A 27,268-nucleotide genomic window follows, 5' to 3' on the forward strand; every position below is an offset into this window, starting at 1 on the left:
GGCTCCATCTGCACCCGCATTCAGCCCGGCTGAGAGGCTGAGGCTGAGAGGCTGAGTCAGCGCGCAGGAGCCGGAGGGCGGGGCGGGGCAGCGCCCCGGTGGGGTAAGCGCCCCTCCCCCGGCTGGGACTGCTCGTGCTCCCAGAAAAGTGGAGGCCCGGGAAGTGAGAGGCAGGCACCAAGGATGGCTTCTATTGTCACCTGTGTGGACCCTGTGGGGCCTCCTGTAAAGTTGCCACCCTTAATTCAACAAGCACTGAGCTCTGAAGCGTGAGTGAAGGTCTAATGGGAGAAGAGACGGAGCGCCTGGCTGACACCTCTGCTTCTCAGACACCTTGTCTCTGAAATCAGGGCAGAGCCGGCACCCACTTACCACGTAAAGTTGCTGTGATGTGAGGCCATGTGCAGAGAACGCTAGCGAGTGCTTGATAAAAGTTTTTAAGATGAGGCTGTGGAAATTGGCAGGGTTGATGTCATTCCAGCCAGAGATGGGAGGCAAGAGAGTCCCGGCTGCGGAATCAGGCCAGCGTCTGGATATGAGGACAGCATCCACCTACTGGTCAAGCAAGGCTGGCAGCTGCCTGCCACGGTGCTGGAGACAGTATGCAAGGGTCCCAGCTGCGGGGACCCCAGGTTTGCCGGAAGGGCAGGGCAGGGCACGCACGGTCATAGGGTGCGATTCCCAGTGGCTGTTGGGGCAGGCAGGAAAGCAGCCGAAGCCCTCTGCTCGAACAGCTCACAGAGCTGCCTCCCTCCAACCCCGGAGCCTCCGGGTCCCTGGGGAGCGGCTGGGGAGGACCTCGGGGCCAAGCCGCCGTCTCAACAGGAGGGGCCACAGCTGCCTGGCCGCTCCTTGAGCCCCCCTTCCACCTGCTCACTTCGCTACCTCCCGCCTCCCCACCATCGGACACCCCCTCTGCCCAGGAGTTCCCACCTCACACCCTGCAGCTCCTTCCATGGTTGCCAAGGCGCAAGGTCTTAGAGCCTGTGATGGCCCCTCCTTCGTCTGTGCCACGTGCAGCCCCATAGAGACCACAACAGCCTGCTCCCCGTCCCCAGACACCATGTGGCCACCGCAGGCATGAGCCATCACGTGACGGCATCTGCTCCCTGGAGGGTTTGTAGCAGGGTGCCCCTGGACATCACACTCCAAAGCACATGAAGAATATTAATTAAATGAAGGTTTATTTCAAAATTAGTGTTAAAGTGTAAGCTGTTTTTGAGGGCTGGGGCCAACGTACACAATGAGTGGTGGAGCACCTGCCTTCCCCTGACACAGGCGGAGGGCAGGCCGCGTCGTCCCCAGCCCTGCGCCTTGTCATGCATCCAATGATTACTAGGACTAGAAGCCAACAACAGCAAAGGACCCGCGCGTTTGCTCGCGTTTAATCCAGGTTAAGCTCTACACGTTTAAATACACTTCAGAGGTTACATGGTGTCATGCAGTCCCTGGGATGGAATGACTCTTGCTCAGTGACCTCCTCGGCAAGGCGGCTCCCCAGCGCAAGGTTAGGTGGGACAGAGCACTGGAAAGAGAAGAGGAGAGGACAGAGGTCAGAGCACAGCGGCGCCGGCTGGGAGGGGCCAGCCCCGCTGCCCAGCGGCAGCAGCGGCAGCCGAGCGCCGCCCCCTTAGAACCAGGAATAATTGCAGTCACAGGTTTCTTGAAGAAGGAAGGGTGGATGATAGGCGGCTGTTTAGTGTAATACGCGTGTAGTCTCCGGTGCCCATCTGCCTGGATTCAAATCCTGGATCTGTTGTTTCTAATTCTACGACCTTAGGGAAATTACTTCACATCTTCTCCTTGTTTCTTCATGTCTACAATAGGCTGCGCCTTTGCCTACCCCAAAGGGTTGTTCAGAGGCAAGTAGAAGGTGCTCAGTAAATGTTAACTAGTTTTATAAATTCACTGACATTTCACATGGGTCACATGGTGTAAAGTCTAGCCTTCAGGTCCCCAGACTTATAGAACCCAATTCTACGAACCTCCTTTGAAAATGTCCTTTGAGAAATTTACTGCTCTTTTAAAACCTTTAAGAGTCAGAAGTTCTTCCCAATGTTAGGCCTAAATTCCTCCTGCAGAACTTTAAGATGAATCTCTCTGATCCTAATGGAAACAATACAGTTCAGAGGTTCTTAAGTGAGGTCCGTGAGCCTTCTGAGATCGCGCCCAAAGCTGTGTGGGTGTAGAGCACGGGCTGGCGAGACAACGGGCCTTGACAAGGAATGGTCACCCATTATACTGTTAAGGACTGAAGGCTTGTGTCCCCCTCAGATCCACATGCTGAAGTCCTAACCCCCCAGTACAACTGTCTTTGGAGATGGAGATTAAATGAGGTCAAAAGGGCGGAGCTCTGATCCGGTAAGATCAGTGTCCTTATCTGCGAAGGGACTAAGAGAGGGCTCCTTCTCTTTTCCACGAGCACAGAAGAAAAGACCACTTTCTGCAAGCCAAGATGAGAGCCTTCACTAGAAATCAAATTTACCAGCACTTTCATCTTGGATGCTGAGCCTCCAGAAAATAAATATCTGTTATTTAAGCTAGGCAGTGGTATTTTGTTTTAGCAGCCCAAGCAGACTAACACAGATATTAACATTACAAAAAGAAAGAAAACCAGAGAGTATGTATGTGTCTCTTAATGGAAGTTTACAACCATCGATCACGTAGTGCTTATCAAAAGATTTCAGGCTGAATCTGACCAAGCCTCTAGCTTTACCAATGGACAGGAAGTACAAAAGAGAGAAGAACATGTTAAATTAAACGAGCTAGAAAAGGCCATAATGAGGAAAATCTATGGGCAAACAATGTACTTTCTCCAAGAAAAAAAGGTCAAAAAATGAGAGAGAGGCAAGAAAGGGGAGCCTATATACTATGTTAAAAGAGACTAAAAGACATATCCAATTGCAATATAGACCTTCACTGAATCCTGATTCAAACAAACTGAAAAAGATTTTATGGGGGAATCTGGACATTGATTGGATAGTCAATAATATTGAGAAATTTTATATTTTTCTAGTTGTGATAATATTGTGGATATGCTTTTTAAGGAGTCTGTCTAGAAGTGTATACTGAAATATGTATGTATGGAAAATGTGATGATTAGGGTTTGCTTAAAAATAATAGGAAGGGGAAGTTAGAAAGGCATATGAATGAAACACAATTGACCATGAGTTAATAATTATTAACACAGGATGATAAATAGATAAAAGTTTACCATACCACTCACTCTCCTATATATTAAATACAAAATAAAACAAAAAAATAGTTATGAAAGGATGTAGCTCATCATGACTCACGTTTACCGCCTTTAAGCAGCTGAAAACTATTAATAGCATTGTCAGGCTTTGTTTTTCCCAACTAAATAGCCCAACTCCACAGAAATGTCACAATGAGCCTTTTGTCGGTTTGGCTGCTCCTTGCGTACAGTCACTCTGGTGACTCCCAGCGATGGAATCTTCTTGGGCCTCCAGGCAACATCCCAGGGCAAAGCCCCACGACCCGAGGGCGTCACAGTTGTCCGTCGCTCTCCCGCGCCCAGTGTGGGAGGGCGGCAGGGCGACTTCTGCACGTTCAGCAGGAGTCTGGGGGGTGCCCAGAGGACCCTTCTGCTCCCAGAATGCTGGGCTGCTCTTTTTTTATTTTTATTTTTTAAGATTTTATTTATTTATTTTTAGAGAGAGGGGAAGGGAGGGAGAAAAAGGGAAGAGAAACATCTATGTATAAGGGAAACATCCATCAGCTGCCTCTCAAACCTACAGCCCAGGCATGTGCCCTGGGGACGAGACCTACAACCCAGGCATGTGCTCTGACCAGGAATCAAACCTGCGACCTTTTGCTTTGTGGACGACGCCCAAGCAACTGAGCCACGCCAGCCAGAGCTGGGCTGCTCTTACCTTTTAAAATATAGTCCGTTAGCAAAGTGGGCACCTTTTCATTATCCTCCTTCATGGCAAAGAGAACTAGGGAAGGAGAGAGACAGAGATGAGCCACGGTACCATCAAGGCATAAAGCTCACTTCTAGGGCCAAACAACCCACCTACCCAGAGTGAGTGAGAAATGATTCAAGGAAATCCGACATTTGTTGAGTATTGAGCGAAAGTCTAAAACCGTCTGCCAAGAGTCAGCATTCAACTTGGTGGTGGAGAATATATCAAAAGAGTCAAAGTGGCCTATTGGTGACTTTTTCTTTTCTTTTTTTTTTTTTTTGCTTTTCTATAATTTCCACATCATCTTCTAAGTATATGTCTTTAATAGTCATAAAAATAAATAAATAAAGCAATTTTTGAAAAGCATCAGCTTTCAGATGCAGCCAATCTAAATGTTAGAATACCTCACTGAATAACCAACTGTCTTTCAAGACATTCTATTCATATCAACCTACTCTCAGAAAATTTCCTCACCTCAAATTTCTTAAGTGCAAATGAATTTAATCTAAAAAATATTTATTTTTCTATTTTATGCTCAGTGCAGTGCTAGAACTTGTGGGAATGCAAAAGACTTACAGACCCTGAGGAGCATGCAGACTTTTTATTGAAACAGGACAACATGGCTCCACATGAAGCAAACAATGAGATGTTATTACAACCTAAAGGCTTTTTATGGAAGTTTTTAAAATAGCTTTTTCTGTTATTAAACTAGGTAGCATCTTCTCCTACTTATACTTCATCTTGTAGAAGTCAACCTTGTAGAAAGTCCTTTAAGGAAGTAGCTGGACCTTGTTTATAATATCAAAACAGAAGGGTGCAGGGATCTGTCTATCATTAGATTTCTTCATCAATGATTCTTTAACTAAACTCTATCTATCCCATGCAGCCTTACATCGGTATATGAAAAATGATCTACACATACAAGACATACTGAACAGTGAAGACAGAAGGCCACAGAACATTGCTTTTAAATAAATGCTAATATTTATAGAAAAAATCTGGAAGAACACGCATGGAACTGTTACAGGGCTTATCTCTGAGCGTGAGCGCTCAGGGGATGGTCCTCTCTATGTGACGTCTTCCCCACGTCTGGCTCTTCTCAGGGAGCAGGTATTACTTTTTGCAAGTGGAGAAAACAGCCAAGACCTGCAGGCCCTGATCACCAGGGCCAGGGGGCTGTCCAGACCGTAGAAAAGCCCGCTCCACTCCCGCGCCCTTGCTCTCCATGGATGACCCTGCCTAGTTTCAGGTCAGGGTCGTGGAACTTGATTCCAAAAATCAGGAGCAGGGGAAGAACTGAGCCTGGGGCGGGGCATGAGTCAGCGGCCAGGTCCGAAGAGACAGACTGAACCTGAGGCCCTCCAGCTGTTGTCTTCTTATGTTTTGTTTCTTCTGTATTTTTAGACATGTGTTCATGTCAACTGAAGGGGCTGGAAATACTTTGCAGCTCAGCATGGGCCAGACTAGATGCCGCACCAAGAAGATAGCCATAAAAATACAGTGAGTGCACTCAGTCTATAGGTGTCGGAGTGGATCTCCAAAATCCAAAATGCATATGAGCCGTCCAGTGCCCACAGCTGGTCTTTGGCCCATTCAGGAGATAGGTGAGGAGGAGACATTGTCCACAAATCCACACAAAAATTTGAAATAAAAAAGCTTTCATAACCTACAGGAGAATTGGTATTCAGGAAAGATGGCAGTTTTTTTTTTTTTCCTTTTCAGGGAAATAAAATATTGGAATGTGATATATCCACATGATAGAAGAGAGAGCCATAAAAAAAAATGTTAACCAAATGTTAACTGATGTGACTAAAATCACGATACAAAATTTTATAGCCAGTCTAATCCCAACTACATGAAAAAAGACATAAAATATTATAGCTGAAAAACAGCAAAATAGTAACCACAGTCCAGGGGACAATGAATTATTTATTTTCTTTTGTTCACTTTTCAATATTTCCAAAGTATTCTCAAAGATTGATATGCTCTCACTACAATTTTTAAGTGAGCTTAAAAAATGTAAACCAACCCGCTGTTTCTTAATTAAAATGAAAGGATTTCACACTGAATTCCTTAACAAGAATCTGTAATAAATACATCGCTCTTCCCTTTGCTAAGATCATGATAGAGTACTTTACATATATCAGCCTTCATCATTTGTCCAATTTATTTTACAAATGCTGACTCCTTGTGAGAACACAAACACCTATAAATGTCAGTTTTTCTCTATCTGCTCTCTTTAAAAAAAAAATCTTAGTGCATATTTATGCAAATAGAGGAGTTTAAAATGAGTCAAGAGGAAGCCAACGTCTTTTGAATTTAAAATTCCGGAGTCTCAAGGACGCGGTATCCATTGATGTCAGCAGGGTTTCTATTTTCCAGCACCTCTTGCTTTAGTTTTTCCAAATTGATGAAAATGAGAACGTTTGGTCCCCTTTAGCTCCAGGGCCCAGCCAGCACCCGTCTCCCTCAGCTGGACAGGTGAACCTCCTCCCCGCCTCCCTCCTCCCCCCACCAGGTACCCCCTACGGCGGCCCAGCCCCTCCAGGCAGCGCTGCCAGGGGCTGGGCAGCCTGGCTACTATGTCACTCACGCAGTGCACGGTTGCCAGGGAGATGGACGGCTCCTGACTCACTGAGCCTGTCGCATCTCAGCCTAGGATTCTCTTCCTGAAAGAATCCAGCTGACACCGATGGTGAACACCATGTGACCCAGCCCTTTGGGGGCTTGTAGCGTTAGATGTATATAAAGAGATTTTCCCTGCAAAAGGCTCTTTATACACACTGTTTTCTCCCCTCGCCCAGAATGTTTCTCAATATTTTACAATAGAGCCCAGATGTAGGAGAGGAGGCAGTCATTTCTTGAAAAGAAAACCAGACTCTCTCCTTTCCGATCAGCCTTCCCCCACCCAAGAAACTTTGCTTCTTGTTAAATACACAGCCAGCCCCACAGACTTGTGCCCCCTGCTCCCTGCTTCGGGGGCACAAGTTCAGACAAAGCGGCATTCGCAAGTTGCAGAGGAGAAAATGGGCAAGGGAGAGAACGTGGAGCCTTGAAAACTGCTGGGTGAGCCAGAACGTCCTGCACAGCCCCCGCCCCCCTCTCCCGACCTCCTTCACCAGCTCATTTTCTTCTGGCAAATCTTTCCCCTTGCGGGAACCGGGCAGAGACACGTGGGCTCCGGGCACCACGGCCGAGTACTTTAATTCCGCCCCTCTCCGGGGGAAGAGAGGCAATGACAGAGCACAGCCTGACCCATCTAGAACTGTTCCCGGAAATCTCAGGCCTGAAACCCCCAGGATGCAACTCGAAGGGCGCGGTGCAGAAAAACAAGCAGCCGGCCTCGCTGAGAAGGAGAAACAACTCACTGTTTGTCAGCATCTGGAGGTCTTCCACCGATGGAGGCGAGGCTTTCTTCTCGTAAGGGATGACTGTGTTCAGATACTAGGAGACAGACGAGACAAACGGCACCCAGGGCTTGAGACGTTAGAAACGAGTCGTCTGGGGTTGAGAGTATAAGGCAACCTGCACAGGGACTGTGTGTTTCTCTAGGAAAGACACTCCGTCCAATTTTATGTGCTCAGCGACACCCGTGATAACTTGCACACCAGTTCCAGGGCCTTTGTCTTGGGGAGTGTCTCTTGAAAAACTAAGACTTGACTGCCACAAAAAATGTCCCTTCATTCCAACCTGTGCATTTTCCAGACACTAGAAACTCTTTGGTTATTTAAAAGTCCTGGTGAGATTTTCCTTATTCAGGCTGAGAGCACAGAGAGGGTATTATATTTTCTTACCCTTTGCAGTGCAATTTGAGAATGAATGGCTTCTCTTTTGTCAAAATGACAGGCAGGAGAACCTCAAACAGCCCTTGGGCTCGAATGTTGGGTTTGCGCCCTCTGCTGGATATGAGGCACTTCTGCAACAAAATCATCTCGGCCCAGTGGGATATCGGACACTAGGCCAGGGAGGCCATTGAAGGGCTCTGAGGGCATAGTGAGCGAGAAGACCCCCAGACCAGAAGACAGAAGACTGTGTTAATCTTGGCCCTGCCACTTGAGTCCCCCCAACAGAAGCAGTGTGGCCTTGGGAAAATCTTGCCCAAGCTCTCTGGGCCTTAGTTCTCAGTGCTCCGAAGTAAGGGGACTGAGATAGACGTTCCTAAAATCTCTCCCCATAATGCTCCAGGATTCTAACCCTTAGGATTCAGCTATAAACGTGTGTAAAACACATACACAGTTTATGTGCACTTATTCCACAGCCTCCCCCTTGCCCGGCCACCCAAGGACCCCGGCTGTTAGTGTGCGCTCCGAGGGCGGGACTCAGGCTACTCACCTTCGTGCCTGCCTGACAGCCTAGCAACGGAGTTCAGCACGTGACAGCGCACAGTAAATGTTGTGAACGCTGTCTAACCAGAGGTGCTTCTCAGGCAAGTAACTGACTAAACAGAGCCACCTCGGAGATGCCGCCGCGTGGGTCGCAGTCAGAGTGGGCGGCTAAAGGGGAAGTCCCGGTGGGACAGGGCAGCAGGGGATCCAAGTGACAGAGTCAATTAAGCTCCCACATAGGATCGGTCATGGGGTGCATCTCCCTTTTAATGCATTTTGGTCTTAAAACAGGTTAACTTGTAGGTCTATAAGCAGTGTCGAGTTTCACGGTTTATTCTTTTCCTCCTACAGAGTGGGACACGGTAGGACCGCCCTTGCCCAAGCTCTGGGATAATTTGATTGAATCTCCACTCTCCGCTCGGCTGGGGGGGGTGGGGGGCACGTTGCAAGAGTCTAGGAGGACAGACCCGAGACCCAGGACCCGGGGAGACAGCTTGTACCTGTTTGTCACTCCCCGAGGAGCCGAAAGTCTGGCGGATGCCGCTCTGCAGGATGTTGGAGATGCCCTCCATGCTGAAGCGCTGGGGGAGAAGAGACTCGAGAAGAGCAGATGCTTCCTGCCCCGTGGTCATCACCCCCAGGAGGACTTGTGTGTCCGTCCCCAACCACCCAGACCCACGAGCCACCACGCTGTGCAAGCAACTACCTCAGAGTTCTGTGACCCAAAAGTAAATGTAAGACCTGGGCTAAGAGAGAATAAACAGAGTCTCAAAGACTCTTATCTAAGTGAGTCACCCCAGGGTTCCCTCATTTCCACCTCCACTGTGTCAATAGGAAAATAAAAGCTGTACAGTAAAACGTGGACAGATGATGATGCAAATATCTTAGGGAAGGAAACAAAATGTCCAGTCATTGGGAAGGGCAGATGCAAAGCAGCTGGCCTTATCGGTGATGCTTTTTCCAAATGCACCGACCTAGGCCCCATTCAGTGGATATGGGATAGAGCCGAGGCAACGGCATTTCGAAAAATCTCCTTAGATAATTCTGCTGAGTTTCCCCGATTAAGAACCACTGGTCTGAAAAACCCTGTTGTTATAATGATAAAGCGTCACGATTTTCAATCCTGAAACACCCTGCTGACACCCTGCAGAGGGAAGTCAGGGCTCTAAGCTCAGCAAGTAGCACGAGTTCCCACCCGGAGCCCTAAATGCCTTCGCCCCGCTTTTCTAAGGTCTTGACTAAGAACATATTCAATGATTTTCTTGTGTTTACCCCTGTCTCCTCCAGTTAGACCTGAGTCCTCTGGAGGAGGAGAGGAGACAGATAGCATCCTCTCCTTTTTTTATTTTTTAAATTTTTAAAAAAATGTATTTATTTTTAAAGAGAGAAGAAGGGAGGGAGAAAGAGAGGGAGAGAAACCAATGTGTGGTTGTCTCCCATGCACCCTTACTGGGGACCTGGCCCACAACCTGGGCGTGTGCCCTGACTGGGAATCAAACCAGTGACCCTTATGGTTCACAGGCCGACGCTCAGTCCACTGAGCCACACCAGCCAGGGCCTGTCTTCTCCCTCTGCGCACCCCACCGTCTGCCAGGGTCCTGCTCCACCACTGCGCAGCAAGGGCCCACTCCTGAGCGCACTGCCGGGTTGGCGTTGGCACCTGAAGTGTTGGTGGTGTGAGGCGGGATGCAGCCAGGCTTCGGGCTGGGTGGCCCACGTACCTTGAGAGGCATCTGGTTCCCCTTCTCCATGCGGCTGCTCTGCAAGCTCAGCCCTTTCTCTTTCCGCCTCTTTTTCATCAACTCTCGCTGCTCCTTCTGCTTGTTCTGGACCTCAATGAGCACCGTAATGAAGGAGTTCTTCACTTCCTTCTCAAATTCCAGCTCGTCCCGGTGGGCCAGCTGCTGCACCAGCTCCTCCGAGAAGTCTCGGATGGCGCCCTCCACCTGGTCCAGCAGCTCTGTCAGCTCAGGGCCAGACATGTGCCTCAGTCCTGCGGGGAAGACCATCCACAGGTGATACCTGCATTCGAGCCAGAGCCCACTGCAGAGGTTCCTGGGACCGCTGCCTCTTGAGGTGGGTCTGCCCCTCTGAGGGAGACCCCTTCCAACTCCTCGAAGGGCCAGGAAAGACCTTCACAATTTAAGGTCATGCCAGGAAGGGTGGGGCCAGCATACCGCCTGCAGAAAAGAACATCACCCTCGGGGAAACAAAGGAGGAAGAAGAAAGAGCCCCCAAGGAAGCCAGTGGACTCTGCCCACAAAAAATATATGTGGACAGACATGCAGTTTCTTGATCCCTTGTTCTGTCTTCCAGATTTCCCTGTGTGTATAATATTGTATTCCTCACGTGAAATGGATCAAGAATGGGGGGGGGGTGCAGTAATTAAAAGGCGGTTTTGGCATTGGTGCTGAAGAGCAACAGAGGGCGGTGCCTATTCCCAAGAAGTGATCAAGAGCAACAGAAGCATAGCAGTTGGAGGCCTTCTCTATGCCCCGAGTCCTGCCTGGCATTCCTGTTTTCAGAAGTACCTGGAGCACGCGGGAGACTGGCAACGGAGTGAAAAATGAACGCTGGCGAGTTGAGAGTGGTCTACTACTGTCAGAAAAGAAGGAAAGGGAACCTGTCATCATGAGATACAGATAACTTTATTTAAATTTTTAAAAATATGTTTATCAATTTTTGAAAGAGAAGAAGGAAAACGGAGAGAGAGGGGAAAAAAAACCACATCAATCTGAGAAACATCGATTGGTTGCCTCCCATATGCACCCTGACTGGGGATCAAACTGGCAGCCTTTTGACATTCCAACCAATGGAGCCGCCTGGCCAGGGCTTGAATCCATTTTAAATGAAGAAGTCTTACAGGATGGAAATTTAAAATGAAGTTATCTTGCCCTTGCTGTTAGGTGGCTCAGTTGGTTGTAGCGTCGTCCCGTACCCCAGAAGGTTGCCAGTTCATTCCCTGGTTGAGGCCCTAAGGGAGGCAACCAATTTATCTTTCTTCTCACATCGATGTCTGTCTGTCTGTCTGCCTGTCTCTCTCTCTCTCTCTCTGTGTCTCTGTCTCTCAAATCATTAAATATATCCTCGGGTGAGGATTTAAAACAAAATGGATTCAGAAAGCATCTTGGCAAATGTTTCCCTTTCTAATGGCATCTCTTGTTTCTGCCTCAGAATCCATTTCCTTCTTTTTGTTTCTGCTTTGCCTGGATACTTGCTGACTTGGTTCCACTTCCCCCTTTACTTTGTTCTGTGGCGCTGTCCTCCTCCTTCTGCTTTTGCCATTTCGCTGTGCACTTCAGCTGTTCTCACGAGCCTTTTGCTGACCACGTCTATGTTTGGGACCTTTGTATGTCTGAGAATGGACTGGCTGGGGCAGCTGTGAACGCGGAGTCGGAGCCAAGTCCGCTCCATCGCTCTGCACAGGCTCCTTCTGCTCGCCGCCCCCCCCCCACCCCGCCCTGCTCCTCGCAGCCAGAATCTTACTACCAACTCAGTTCTTCAGCTCACGCTTCCATTTTTACCACTGTTCTAATTCCTGTTGGGATCTCCATGTCCTGACCCACCCACCTTCTCTCTCCATTGTTCCTAAGCCCCCATCACCACCCCCTGGCTCCCCCACCCCAAGGATTTACTCCCAGGGGCGTGGCCCCTTCTGCAGCAAGAACAACATCATCCCTACAGACTGATGGATTTTATACTCAGTGTTGCCCTTGTTGTGTTACATCTTTTCATTTCATTTTTTTATCCTCCCCCGAGGACATATTTTTTCTTTGTTTCTTCGAGAGAGAAGAAGAGGGGAGAAAGAGAGAGACATCAATGTGAGAGAGAAACATTGATAGGTTGCCTCTTACACGTACCTCATCCGGGGATCGAACCCGTAACCTGGATATGTGCCCTGACTGGGAATTGAACCCATGACCTTTCAGCCTACCGGACAATGCTCCAACCAACTGAGCCACAGCAGCCAGGACCTTTGCATTTCATTCTTCATCCACCTGTTTCTTTGCATAATCATAATTACTACAAATGTGTGTCAGAGAATCAGTACAATACACAGATTAAGAGTAGGGACTCTGGAGGTAAACTACCTGCCTTCAAATTTGGCTCCAACCCTTCCAACTTGTACGTGATGTATGAAGAAATGCAAATTTAAAATGAGGCTTGCTTCTCCCTCTTGAAAATAAGGAAGGAGACTTTCCCTCTCCCTTACCTCCGTTTTCTCTCAGAATTTCTTTCTCTGCCCTTTTCAAATGAATGTCTGTCATTTTAATGGCAGAATTAGCCTCTTGCTAGTCTCAAGACTCGGAAATGTTTCCTCAAGAACCAGGGAGTCAGTGCTTTGAAAAGCAATCATCAAGGAGGATAATGGGACCTATGTTGTCACCTGACTCCAAATTGCAAATCTTAATTAATGTAATGGATTGTATCCACTTAGTTCTCAACAAGAGTGAGATTTCTTTCTCATTCTGTAGTCCCTTTGCGGGTTGCTCATGATGTACGTCACATTCTGGCTTAATGCTTATTCAATAAGAAAATAGTTTTCTTTCTCCTCTACTTCTGTGGAAAGGCTTTCTGAGTGAAAAGAAGATTTTGTTTTTAATTATATTTTGCAACAGCAGCCTTGTGCAAGTCGCCGAACCTCCCAGGATACTCAGCTCAGTCCGAATGGGCTGGTGTGGGCATGAAACGACATTACACGTAATAAGTCTTAGAACAGCGTGAGAGCTCTCCAAAAACAGGAGCTGTCTTCATTACCTTGTGTAGGTTCTTTTAATTGATTTTCATAGTGGCATCATTTTGAAAAGTGGGTTCAGATTTCTTCTACTTAGTCTGCTCTAGCCTTATTCTTTGGTTAATTGTTCCATTTAAATTTTGCTCGACTGCCTTTTTATTTCCAAAAATGCTAACTTCCCCCCTGCTGCCCAGTAAGAAAGATGTTGCCAACACCCTAGATGCCAGGTTCAATTAACTCCATGTGAAGCCCGGGCCTAGTGCCTGGCCCAGAGTAGGGGTTCAGCTGTGGTGGGCCGGCCCCGCCCCCTCTGCACCGAGCCCTCACCTTCGTAGGACCAGTTGTTGTTGAAGGTCTGGGTCAAGGCCTGCATCTCCTGCAGGAGCACCGAGTCCGCCTGGGAGGAAGTCTCGCCCCCATCCTCCTCTTCCAGAACCTCCTCTTCCTCCTCGGGGTCTGGGGAGTTCTGCATCATCTCCTCGATCTCCTCAATTACCTGAGGGAGGTACAGGAGAGAACACTGACTCTGTCCTCTGTTGGAGGGACATTCTGGCTTGAATTTTGATCAGGGAAGGACATGGCTAATTTGCTGCCTGTAAAATTCCTCAAGCAGTATTGTTACTTAATAAATATTAAATAATAATAAAAATAGATCCGGCCAAAAGCTTACACCCACTCTTTCTTTAATGCAAAGCTTCTTCCAAGAACACCATTTAGGTGAGTGCTTTATTGGGAATAAACAGCTCTTTCAAGAAACGCAGCGGAGCTGCCCGGAAGGGAACATTTACTGCAATTTGCTGAGCACTTTATTTCTATGTGGGAAAATATTTTATCCACCCAACTTTCACATGGAACTCAGTCCATTCACTGTAACAATGCATATGACTGGGGAAAAAATAACAAAGTGTTTCTACAAGTCACAATGTGGGGGGTTTTTTTACACAGAGGGAAATGGCTGTTTCTCCAGAATTCTAGGCAGGAACCAAAGCTGCCTGACAAGTGAAAATAAAGGTGATAAAGTAATAAAAAGGTATACAGGGTCTGGAGAACAGAAAATGGTAAGAAATCTCCTCCAATCTACACTCGTGGTAGGAAGACAGCTCCTAGAAGTGGGAGTGAAGTTAGATAACGGCCAGGCGGGATATGGGCGAACGGCTTTGTACACTAATTGTTTACACATAAGAAAAGCCGAATAAGCAGAGACTACTTCTGAAAGGACTCCGTAGATGAGTCTGGTCACAACGGTGACCTGATTTCTGCATTTGTCTATTCTTGATGCTGTGACAGACAGACTCCAGCTCCAAGCCGCTGAGCTGAGGTCTTTGAAGTGGGTCTCTTCACGTGAGGCTGAAGCAGAGAATAAGGAGACTTATGTCCCCTCCTTTAGCATAATTGCTGTTTTATTCCACCCCTTCTCACCTCTGGTCACACATTTAGGGGACACTCCATCTTTGACTCCGGAAAGCCATTCACAGAAGGCGAGCAAAAGACACACCCTCTTTAGAGCTGCACAGCTGAGCTCCTGCCTCGCAGAGCAGTTACCATTGAATTGTGTCCCTGAGCTGTCTTTCTCCTAAATTCACAAGAAGAACTGTTTGCGCCCATTTTTTTTAACCTGGTTCCCTTCAATCTCTTGATCCTTATTTATATCCCACTTTTTACCACAGATACAAAAGCATTCTTTTTACTGAAAAGCACTTTCTGGCATCCAAAGCTCCCAGGGGAGCTATTGCAGAATTACTTTGTGAAAAAACATGTGTGGTGTCCACTCAGAACAACCACCACAGATATTTGTTGACTAAAAGGTTCAATGAGGAACCCAGAGATCCAATATTATTCTCCTCCAGGGATAAATTATTAAAGCCAAAATATAATTAACTCAATCACATGTGAAGCACTCTATCTTTTCTATTTTCTTTTTCTCTTTCTTTCTTTCTTTCTTTCTTTCTTTCTTTCTTTCTTTCTTTCTTTCTTTCTTTCTAACAAACAAAGAGAGACAAGTGGCTCTAAGGCTCCTTTTGGAAGGTACAAAATTCTCAGTGTTCTCTGAAATATGAGAAAATAGCCATCCCACAAAAGCCCCCTTTGCCACTTCTGTATATTGGAAGGACAGGTCTGTGTCTTCACGCTGAGCACAGTGAATTCAAACAAGAGGTTTAGCAGGAAGTGAAGTCGTAAACACGGCCCACCTCTGGCTGTTACCAAACACAGAGCCCTTCTAACCAAGTGTCAGAAATTATGTTCCTATTTACAGCAGGTGGGTAAACTGAGGCATAAAGAGAAATGAAGGCCCTTCCAAAAGACACTCCAGGTCATCCACACAGCCACCACAAGACCATACATTTTTCTTCTGCCCTAAATGGACGTGACAAGTATATTCTTTTAAACTTTTTCTTTATCAAAAAAAAAAAAAAAAATCCCAAGAACCAAGGGAGATTCTCATACCTGATCCGCTGTGAGTAGAGGCTCCTCATTGATACCAGAATCATGTTCACTCTTCTCATTGAATTCTTCCTCTTCTTTGTCATGGATCTGGAGGGGGAAGGGGATGGAATTCTGATTGATCACCAGTAGGACTAGGGTTCTCTCTAGTCTCTAGGACAGATGACACTGCCTGAGAGGCCACGCTAGCCATCCACTGGGTAAAGAAGCAGTCTGACCCTGGCTGGTGTGGCTCAGTGGGTTGAGCATTGGTCTATGAACCGAAAGGTTACTGGTTCTATTCCTGCTCAGGGCACGTGCCTGGTTGTGGGCCAGCTCTCCAGTTGGAGCCATGCAAGAGGCAACCAATCGATGTTTCTCTTGCACATGCATGTTTCTCTCCCTCTCTTTCTCCCTCCCTCCCCTCTCTCTAAAAATAAATAAATAAAATTTAAATAAAAAAAAAAAAGGGAGTCTGAAGAGGTGCCCAGAGTCCAATCTCACATGGGCCCCTACCAGGCCGCATGCACCACTGAGTGCAGCTTGGTCAAAAAAAGACAAGGGCTGAGTGGCAGCACCGCTCTGACTCAGAGGGAGCAGCGCTGTTCTTTCACCCAAAGACGGGTTACCCTTGTGTGAACAGGAAACTTCGTGAGGCCGGCGACACTGCGACCACCTCCTGCAACGAAGGCAGACTTCTTTACATAAGGAGTTTCCGTCTGGGAGTTTGTTTCCAGAATTTACTTTATTAGGCATTTTAAAGGACAGGCTGCTGCAGTCCAAATAGTCATGCTTTTAAAATTTGCTGAAATGCCCTCCCGTTACTGGAATCTAGACATGGCATCGTAGTCGATGGAGGATGAATGAATCCATCTGGGACATGCCATAGAATAGCCTGACCACGTGAATAAGAGGACAAACTACATAACAAAAAAATGTCAAACTTTTGCCCTGTGTCTCCAAAGTTCCATAACCCCAGGTAAGATTCTGAAAGCTCACAACCATTGACATTCTAGATGCTGGTGTCCAGCGAGGTAGTCACAGAATATCTGGCTTTACTGACCGTGTCCTAAATGGCCATAGTCTGGCATTTATGTTCAAATCTGGAAAAAATAAGCCACTCAACCACCTAACAAGCTGCCTATGTCCAGAAGTCTCACTTGAACGTCATATAGGCGCTGCCATAAAGCGTCTTCAAGAAAGATTTCTGCAGAGCCCAACTTTAGGGAGGGCTGGCACGCTCCCCTGACCCTTTCCTGAGGTCGCACTTTCCTAGTCTAGCAGGAGACACCGAGTTCCAACCCAAGCAGTCATCCCAGAAGTAGTCTATCCTCAGAAACTTCCTCCCTCTTCACTGGGCTCCACCTTGGCAGACGCCCCTAACAAAACACACACCTTCTGTCTCCATTTGCTTAATACCAGGACTATGTCATAAAAGATATTAATCAAATATATATTAAATGCCATCTGCGCTCAACCTGGAAAAGGGGTAGGACAGGAGGTAATGGGATCATTTGAGAGGCTGTGTGCCAGGCGGTGACATCTATTTCTACTGTTGAACCAGATGCTCCTCTCTCTGCCAAGTCCAGCACCTGTGGCACCACCTGCTTCCCAGCTCCCAGCCACGCGGAACAAAACTCCCAGGGCCACGGCCTGTTCGCAACTGCACTCTTACGGCAGGACTTTATTAGGGCCAGGAGATTGGGAGTAGAAGACAGTTCATACTGTTTTCTGTTTGGATCTGACAGCAAGTGTTAGTCTATAACCACATTTTTAAAATATCAAGTCTATTTTAAAAACAGCCGGTTCACATTTTCTGAAATGTGGCCAATTTCAGTGGGTTTACTTCACTGACCGTTAACACGGCATCTTTCAGCTCTACCCTTTCCCTTCCCAAGGACCTCCTTCAGCGTCTCTGGTGGAAGGCAGGGGGCGGGGGGAACTTTTAGGAACATCCTTCTCACTGCTCAAATGTTATAGGCCTTGGTATGAATGACTCTTAGTCAGAACTTTCTCTCCTCTCTCCCTCTCTGGCACAAAGCCTATAGTCAGATTTGTCAGGCTCGGGTTAAAAGAGATTTGAAAATCAATTACAGGCTTGTGAAAGTTACTGTGAGTTCCTAGTATTATGGGAGCTATACCTACCCCATATTTTCTCGGATATCAGAAGTCTGCTGCTAAAAAATAAAATCAAATAAAAGGAGAAGCAAGCACAAAGTGTTCTCATGGAATTCTTCCTCTTCTTTGTCATGGATCTGGGGGTGGGGCGGTGGGGTGGAATTCTGTTTGACCATCGGCAGGACTAGGGTTCTCTCCAGTCTCTATAACATTTGACACTGCCTGAGAGGCCACACTAGCCATCCACTGGGTAAAGAAGTGGTCTGACTCTGGCTGGTGTGGCTCAGTGGATTGAGCATTGGCCTACAAACTGAAAAGTCACTGGTTCTATTCCCACTCGGGGTACGTGCTGGTGTCGTTTACGCCAGAAGCCCTGTTTCTTTTCTGCACGTGGCTTATCCCCTCCTTCTGTCTGCTTTTACCATACACACTCTGTCCCTGGCTTTTCCTCCTCCTAATTCTCTCATCTTTCCTCACTCTCTCGGGGCCCCTCGTCCCACATTGTCTCTCAATCCTGCCAGACTCTTTTCTGCTCCAGTAGCTGCTGTCATTCCTCAACAAGCCCTCTTCCATTACAAATGTCATTTATAGACTCCTACTTGCCTTCCATTACCAGGACAATATCTTGTGCAGAGAGAGAAAGCTGGAAGGGAACTGACAGGGAGATTGTTGAAAAATGATGGCATTTATGCATATGATGAATAAGACATGATTGATAGATACACTGATAGATGACAGGTAAGTAGATAGATAGACACTATGATAAGCACTATGTACATGGAAAACTATGTGAATACACTTACTCCTAACCTATGACATAGACGTGGAAATTGCCACAATGAGTTCCATTAGCCTCTTGTGCGACAACAGGAAGGCGGTGAAAATGGGAAGGCTAAAGTCAAAAGCAATCTGCAGGCCGGGCCATTTTGGCCTGATTTCTTTGTAGACATACACTGCGGGCTGTTGCCATGCTATTAACGTGAACTATGGCTCCTTCAAGAAAAATTATCCTTCCAAGTTGTCTTCTTTCTAGAATTAAGAAAAGATGACCGACATCCAGAAAAAGAGTCTGGCCATACTATTCAGCTGTTCCTTTCTCGTGCTTTTGGTAAAGAGTGTGGCCTTAAGACTCTGACATGGCGCCTGCAACGCTGCTAATCTTACTGCAGGGTCATCTGAGTGAGGCTTAAAATTACTGTGAGTCCTGCCCTGGCCGGGCAGCTCAGTTGGTTGGAATGTCACCCCATACACCACAAGGTTGTGGGTTTGATTCCCAGTCAGGGCACATACCTGGGTTTCAAGTTTGCTCCCCAATCAGGGTGCATACGGAAAGCAACACATCAATGTATCTCACATCGATGTCTCTCTCTCTCCCTTCCTCTCTCTCTCTCTCTTAAATCAATGGACATATCCTCAGGCAAGGATTAAAAAATAAAATAAAATAAAATTACAGTGAGTCCTTGTGTTCAGTGCGACCTTTAACCGGCGTCTTCTCTTGAAGCATTCCAAATCACTGTGTTTCTAAGGAGGGGACAGTCTGCTGCGCAGTATTTCCCTCCCCATACCATGCTTGTCCACAGGGGTGGTTGCCTTCTTGACCAAAATTAGGAAAACAAAGATATATTTTCACCTCCAGTCAGAAAGTAGAAAAATTTAAAAAGTCACCGATATGTACCCTGCCCAAGAAAAAAGCTGCTATATCCCGTTTGGGGCTGTGAACCACCGCAAAACATCCATGTGGGTTAAGACAATGCCTCTGGGTCCCCATAGCGAGATGCACAGAGCACAGCAAACGGCAAGTGGCCAACAGGTATTTGTTGAAAGAATTAATGAACAAATGAAAAAGAGGACTGAGGGGTAGCACTACCACCTCCTGTATTCAGCCCTGCCACCACAGGTAACTTAGCTGCTCGGCCACCTGAAAAACAGACAGACGTAACCAGCCACCCTGAACTCCCACGTCCTCTTATCCAATATAACCATCATCCCCTATTAATTAAAGTCACAGGGACAAACGAGACCATCTTTTATAACACAGTCAGGAACAGAAGGAATCAATTAATTTTAAAAAACCCAATAAAAGTGGAGATTGTGAATAGTCATAACAACAATACATACATATGTACATACACAGCTTAAACATATTATTTTGACCTAAAAATACACATGTAAAAAAAATGAAATGCATTTATTTATTCACCAAGCTCCTGACATAAGGCCCAGGCATTTTCTTCTACGATGGGCCCCTGAGTTTCCCATAGTCTTTCCTGCATCAGCCCTACAACAACACAGTTTTTAAATGGCTTCCCATTTCTGCTCTTATAGTAGAAGGAAGATACACAGGATATTGAGCGCACACGTTTATCTCCCTTCCTCCTGAAACCCTACGTAAGTGAGAGCAAAGCGATCAAAAAAGAATGTCCCACAGGGACAAAACAAACTGATGAAGGGACAGCAACAGCAAAAGAGATGCTAGAAAGCAGGTACTGACCTCGCCGACTAGAGAGAGTTAAACTCTGTGGAGGAAACGGCCACCAGTAAGTGGATTTGCACTGAAAACCTTGAAAGGCTCAGGACTGGAGACCTCAGGGAGCGGTGTGAGGTGGCTGCAAAGGATTTGTCAGGGTTTTTCATCAGGAGCAGGTGAGACCCCAGGTCTCTTTTCTCGTCCCGTGTAGAAAGGCCATCACTATCCTATCACCATCAAAAGCACTGGAGATTTTGCCCTGGTCGAGTGGCTCGGTTGGAGCATTGTACCATCCACCAAAAGGCTGCGGGTTTGATTCCCAGACAGGGCACATACCTAGGTTTCGTGGCTGATCCCTAGTCAGGGCACGTACAGAAGGCAACCGATTAATATTTCTCTCTCACACACACCCTCAACCCCCCGATCTTCTTCGCTCTTTAAAACCAAGAAACATACCTTCGGGTGAAGATTAAAAAAATAAAAAAGCACTGAAATTTCACTCTGGGGAGCTTGAACTAGGGAGGCTCTAGACTCAGAGGCACCAGGGCATCTGAAAGCAGAGGTGAGGATCTTACCAAAATCAGTGGAATTAAGTAAAAATTGCCACACACACCCCCGCCCCCTTCCATGACTCAGCTCCAAGGATACCAGCACGCAGGCTTCTTCTCGTCAGCCAAGACTCTGGAAGGCTGCACTTCGTAGCCAGTATATTTCTGGGACACTGTCTACGAAAAAGGCCCGCAGGTATGTGCCAGGACTGGGGGTTTCCAAACAAAATGGCCAGGTCCTGGCAGGTGGCTACGCAGGGAGTTCCAGCAGGAGGCAAGCCCTGCCCTGCAGACGGAGCTTAGCCTTCTGACCTCACTCGTAGTTAGGAAAAGATGCCAGGGACTGTCAGCCTTTTGAGGACAATTCCCAACGTGAGAGACAGGAAGTAAAACAAATTACAGAAACAGAAAATGAAAAGCAGTAGCAGTGTCCGCACCTTTCCCTCCCTTCTTTTCTCCTCCCTGCTGCCCACCACAAGCCTGTTACCTTTGCCTTTCTCTCTCCTAAGTGCCCAAGGCTGCCTTCTGCCTCTGTCACTGGTCTCCGGGGCCCACACAGCCCAGCTGGCTCGCTTCTTCTACCTCCGTGACTTTCTAAATTAACTTTTTCTTATAATTTGGTGGGGGAAAAGCCATACAGATGGCAGAAGAAATCCCTTCCTATCATCACGGCCCCCTGAGAGACAGCAAGAAAACACTGCTTCCTGGACACAGGAAAGAGCTCTTAGAAATTAAAAATGTGAGAGCAAATTTAGACATTCCGTAGAAGAATCGAAAAGGTTGATAAAAATCACTGAGGGAGTACAATAAAATAAGTAGATGGAACATGGAAAAGAAGAAAATATCAGGAGATTCATTTTATGTTCAACACTTGAATAAAAGGAATTTCAAAAAGTGAAAACAGAGGAGACGGCCTCGCTGGCCATGGCAGGGGAACTAGTCCCCGACTCCCCCCTCCCGCCGTGAACAGCTATAAATCTGGACAAAATCTATGAGCCAATTGTTTTCCGGCCCCGGACACTGGCGGTGCAAGGCTGCGGTCCCCGACGGGGGGGGAAACATGAAGTCAATGGAACCCGAGAGAATCTGCCACCTGCGGCCTACGCCGCAAGAAATACTACGGAGAGTTTTTTGACCTGAAAGGAGATGATGGAAAATCATATCTACAGGAACAAATATAAAAATACCAAAAATGGCAAATATGTAGGTAAATATAAAAAATTATCCTGAGCCCCCTGTGCCCCTTGAGGACATAAGCAAAAGCGGACCTTTCCCAGAACCCGACCAGCTGGCCCCTGATCCTGACGTCCAGCTTCTGTGACTGTGAGAAGTAAATTTCTGTTTTTTACACAGTGTAAAAACTACCTAGTTCATGGTATTTTGTTATAGCAGCCCAAACCGACTAAGACAGTTGTTATTTTTTTAAGTTTAAAATATGATCAAAGGTCCCATCTTAAGAAGCTTAAAACAATGAAGGGTAAAGCAAGTCCCTGGTAAATACAAGGAAAGAAATAATGAAGTTAAGGGATGACATCTACAAACTAGAAAGTGAACAACAGGGAAAAAAAAAGTGGTTCTTCAAAAAGATGAATAAAAGTGATAAATCCTTACACAGACTGCTGAGAGAGAGGGATGAGGGAGAGAAGGAGAGAGAACACACAAATTAACAATATCTAATAAAAGAGGGACATCACGATAGATCTCACTGACAGTAAAAGAATAAGAGAATATCATAAACAACCTGTGGCTGATGTTCAGTAACAGATTGAATGAACACATTTTTAAAAAATAAAATTTAACAAGAAGCAACTCAGAAAGAAATGGAAAATCTGAATAGCCCTATATCTATTAAAGAATTGAATCTGTAATCAAAAACCTTCCACAGAGAAAACCCCCATCCAGGTGATTTCACTGGTGTAGCCCAGCCAAGATTTAAGGAAGAAATAATACCAATTTAGCACAACTCTTTCAGAAAATAGAGGAAGAAAAATTCCTATTCCTTTTACGACACTGTAAGAAAAGAAAAATACAGAAGATTTCGCATGAACATAGATACAAAAATCCTTAATTAAAATATTAACAAATCAAATCCCAATTATATAAAAATGATAATATATCATGACTAAATGGGATTTGTCTTAAGAATAAAAAGTTGGTTTAATATTTGAAAATGAATTAGTGTAACTCACCATATTAACACAATAAATCGATCTATATATAAATAGAACTATAGATGTAATACAATTATAGTTTAATTTCCAGCATGCTATTTTGTAGATATTGATCAGCTGATTTAAAATTTTATATAGAAATACAAAGGATCTAAAAGAGTCAAAACAATTTTGAAAAAAAAACAATTCTGGAAAATATACTAATTTAGGTCAAGACTTATTATAAAGCTATAGTAATGAGTACAAAATGATGTTGACATAAAGATATACATATATCAATGACACAGAAGAGAGAATTCAGAAACAGTTCCACACATTAATGTCAACTGATTTTCAACAGAGTTGCTAAAGATAATTCAACAGGGAAAGGATACTATTTTCAGTGAGTGGTACTGGAGCAACGGATAGGCCCCCTACACACACTAACCATGGCTATTACCCCACACCATATACAAAAGCTAAGTTGAAATCATAAACCGTATAACAGCTAAAACTATAAGCCTTCTAAAAAACTTAAGAAAAAATCTCAGTGACCTTGGGTTTGGCCATATCCGAAATACTACACAGGAAGTACAAACTATAAAAAGAAAAAAAAATCAATAAATTGGACTGCATCACATTTAAATAACATTTGATCTTTAAAAGATAATGTTAATGAAATTAAAAGGCAATCCATAGGTAAGAAGAAAATATTCACAAAACAATCAAAGGACTTATATCTAGAACAGATGTGTTAAATTAATTAAACAAGATTAATTAGACTGAGGAGGCTTTAATGCACGGTGACCTGCTAAGCAAACCTAACCCTAAGCCTCTAATATCTCAATGTTAAGAATTCAGACCAAAGGGCAACCAGTCACACACAACCAACTAGGCTTTCCTGCGCAGTACGACCAGCTATAGCCAATCAAATAACTCCCTTCCTTTGCTTCCATCTCTTCGCTGCAAAAGTCCTTTTTCCTAACTCGTGTTGGTGGAATACTCCTAACCATTTCCAGTTTGCCACTCCCCAATTTGGACTGATTTTTGCTCAAATAATCCATAAGTGTAATATGCCCCATTTTATTTATCTTTTAACATAGGAACTCTAACAACTGAATAGTAAGAACACAAATAAACCACTAAGAAAGTGGGCAAAAGAGTTGAACAGACACTTTTCTAAAGAAGACACACTAGTTGTAAATAAGCACATGAAAAGATGCTCAGTATCATATGTTACTAGAGAAATGCAAATCAAAACCAAAATAAGACCCTACTGTATACCTATGCTGATGTCTAAAATTAAAAAGACTGTTCATAAGAAGTGTTGGCGAGGACATGAAATGATTGGAGCCCTCAGACTGAAAAACATTCTGGCAGTTTCTTAAAGAGTGAAACATACACTTAACCATGTGACCAGACATTCTACTCATAGGTTTTTACCCAAGAAAAATGGAGACATATGTCCAAAAAAGACTTACACAAGACTGTTCATAGTAGCTTTATTTCCAATATTTAAAAACTGGACACCACCTAAATGCCCATCCATAAGTAAATGAATAAGCAAATTATAGTATTTTATATATACTATAAGAATATATATATAAAAAAATAGAATAGCACTCAGCAATAAAAAACGAACTGCTGATACATACAATAAAATAGGTGAATATCTAAATAATTATACTGAGTTTTAAAAGCTAGACCAAAAAAGAAAGAGTACATGCCGCATGATTCCCTTTATACAAAATTCTCGAAAGTGCAAACTAATCTGTAGTGACAGAAACAGGTCTCCTGGCGACAGGGGATGAACAGGAAAAGTGACGGATATGCTCAATATCTTGATTATGGTGATGGTTTCACAGATATATACATACATTAAAACTAATCAAAATATACACTCTAATAGGTGCCATTTATTTTATACCAATTATCCCTCAATGAAGCTGCAAGAGAAAAAAGAAAACCAAAAGATAACATAAAATAATAATACATCATGACAAAGTTGGGTTTATCTCAAGAATGCAAGGTTGATTTAATATTTGAAAATCAACTCAGGTATTTCATCACATTAACATAATGAAGGCGAAAACTATATATTCATCTCAGTAGAAGCAGGAAATAGAAATAATTACTCTTTAGAGAAATAACACAAGAAAACATGTTAGAATATATAATCATGGATTTCTAGGTTAAAAGGGTCCAACTGAATTGATGCAGATTGAATGAATAAAAAAAAAATTAACTCATTATAAGGCAGGTTACTGTAAAATTTCAAATGAGAAAGGAAAAGAAAAATATTCTAATACCTTCTGGAGAGAACCAAAAGAGAGTCACATATAAAAGAAAGAGAATTGCCCTGGCTGGTGTGGCTCAGTGGACTGAGCACCGGCCTGAGAACCGAAGGGCAAATGGTTCGATTCCAGGTCAGGGCACATGCTTGAGTTGTGGGCCAGGTCCGCAGTTGGGGACATGCGAGAGGCAACCAGTCGATGTTTCTCTCACACATCCAATGTTTCCCTCTTTTTCTCCCTCCATTCCCCTCTCTATAAAATCTTCAAAAAGACAGGGAATCAAATAGACTTTGCGCTTCTCACAGCCACTGAAAGCCGGAAGACAAATGAACGATGTCTTCAGAATTCTGAGAATAAAAAATTTGCAGCTTAAAATAACTATCAAGTCAGAGTCTCCATCAAATAGATGATAGAAGAATAAAGACATTCTCATATATTCTAAAACACATAGTCTTCTGTACTCTTTCTCAAGAATGTACTGATTTTTTTCTCTCCAAAACAAAAAGATAAAAATACATCAGGCAGAGGACTGGAGAGAGGAGCAAGGACCCCCAGGACGAAGGTGTGGGTGCTCCCAGACCAGGACCGTGTGGCCGGGGCACAGCCAGGCCAGTGCATGGCAGAAAAATAGAGGGGGCTAGCTTAGGTGTTTTCTAGGAAAAAAAGAATTGATAGAATATCTGATTTTTTTTAAACCAGATTGTGAGATTTAGTGTAACCTCATGGTTTGGGGTTGAATTAATGGCAGGTATATAAGGAAATGAAAAAAGCAAGGAAATGCTTCTCTCCAGATTAAACAAAAAGTTGTACAAAGGAAAAAATATTCTTACAGAACACTGTACATGATTCAGCACAAAACAGTATTTATGGAGTGAAACATGGGTGTGTATATTTACTATTGCTTGATTTAAGGTGATGTAAAAGAATTAAGTCTTATCTTCCATAATACAAAGTAATAGATAACAGCCCAAACCATTCATTTCAAATAATCAGAGACAAGGCAATGTAAAGGTGTTATGCAGAAAATTGAAGGCATCTGCCAGAAGGGTCAGTTGAAAGAAATAAATGTGGCTGCCTCTCTGTAGCAGGGAAAGACAAGTCAGGGCTGCTCTTCTCACTTGGTTTAAGTCTTATATTATTTTAAAAGTATTATTTGACGTTTAAAACTATGTATATGTGTTACTTCGATTTTTAAAAAGCAAAACTGCCCTGGCCAGAATGGATCAGTTGGTTGGGCGTCACCCCACAAAGCAAAAGGTTGCAGTCCCGATGCCTGGCCAGGGCACGTGCCCGGATTGCGGGTTTGGTCGCCAGTGGGGGTGCATGCAGGAGCCAACTGATCGATGTTTCTTTTTCACATCGATGTTTCTTTCCCTCTCTTTCTCCCTCCTTTCCCCTCTCTCTGGAATCAATAAAAAGAAAAAAATTTTAAAGCAACAGTAACTCTCTTTGTAGTCATAACCCACCACTTTCTATAATATTTAATTAAATTGCTTATTTACAGTCACAAGTACAAGCATGAACAGATTTGGGAACAAACACACCTGGTTCTTGGCAAGGAACCACTTAAGGAGAAGAAGAGCCACGCGAGCTTGCTACTGGGAAGCCTACAAGACGTGTGCATTCCGCACGCCAAGGGCATCCGGTCAGGGTTACAGAAGGAATACAGAGCGGTGGTTAATCTAGCAAGTCATTTGAACTGTAATGAATGCAGATAATTAAGGAGGATGAAATAAAGCAGCCTTGATCCATCCACTTTTGCTACCTTATCCTTTTCCCATGGGTGAGATGGAAGAAATTCTACAAGGAACGAAGCTCAAGATCATCCTTTCTCAGGGTCATTCAATTTGCCATGAAATATTAACCCTCTTGAGGGAAATCTGCAAATGAGGATAAATTGAAGTCCTTTTGAAGGGCAGGCTATCTTATATATCCTTTGGCTTAATCCTTAAAATGAGTTGGGAAGGTGGCAAGAGATAACAAAGTAAAAGGTGCCCTTTGCACCAAAGTGCACCTGATTTAATTTCAGTAACTAAATTTGTTTCCTTATTGCCTATCCTCTCCTTTGCATTTTGGATACGTACTAAACCCAATATATACAGCACTGCCAGAGAAATACATGAGGCAGGTAGCGGGGAGAGTTCAAAACAGGATCTGAGACACAGACGTCAAGACCTATGTTGAGTAATCTTGTAGCAAATCTCTTAGTCTAAAAGTCACCATCTTACCTGCCCCAGTTAATGAAGCCTTGAAGTTTTTTAGTATTTTGGATTGCTAAGTATTG

At 44.8% G+C, this 27,268-nt stretch overlaps 1 protein-coding gene across 1 annotated transcript in view; it reads right to left on the reverse strand.

The window, feature by feature from the left end:
• Positions 1 to 1,187: 1,187 nt before the first annotated feature.
• Positions 1,188 to 27,268, reverse strand: part of FEZ1 (fasciculation and elongation protein zeta 1) — a 39,415-nt gene continuing 13,334 nt past the window's right edge. The window contains exons 4-10 of the mRNA XM_054592720.1: positions 15,432 to 15,518; positions 13,314 to 13,482; positions 9,973 to 10,244; positions 8,752 to 8,832; positions 7,295 to 7,370; positions 3,894 to 3,959; positions 1,188 to 1,525 (exon numbers count right to left, since the gene is read on the reverse strand). Coding sequence (XP_054448695.1) covers positions 1,509 to 1,525; positions 3,894 to 3,959; positions 7,295 to 7,370; positions 8,752 to 8,832; positions 9,973 to 10,244; positions 13,314 to 13,482; positions 15,432 to 15,518 — 768 coding nt within the window. The 3' untranslated portion in view covers positions 1,188 to 1,508. The remainder of the gene's footprint in view (positions 1,526 to 3,893; positions 3,960 to 7,294; positions 7,371 to 8,751; positions 8,833 to 9,972; positions 10,245 to 13,313; positions 13,483 to 15,431; positions 15,519 to 27,268) is intronic.

This window comes from Pteronotus mesoamericanus, unplaced genomic scaffold, assembly GCF_021234165.1.
Source record: "Pteronotus mesoamericanus isolate MK-2021 breed Mesoamerican mustached bat unplaced genomic scaffold, CSHL_Meso_final scaffold_371, whole genome shotgun sequence".
In the NCBI taxonomy this organism is placed as follows: domain Eukaryota; kingdom Metazoa; phylum Chordata; class Mammalia; order Chiroptera; family Mormoopidae; genus Pteronotus; species Pteronotus mesoamericanus.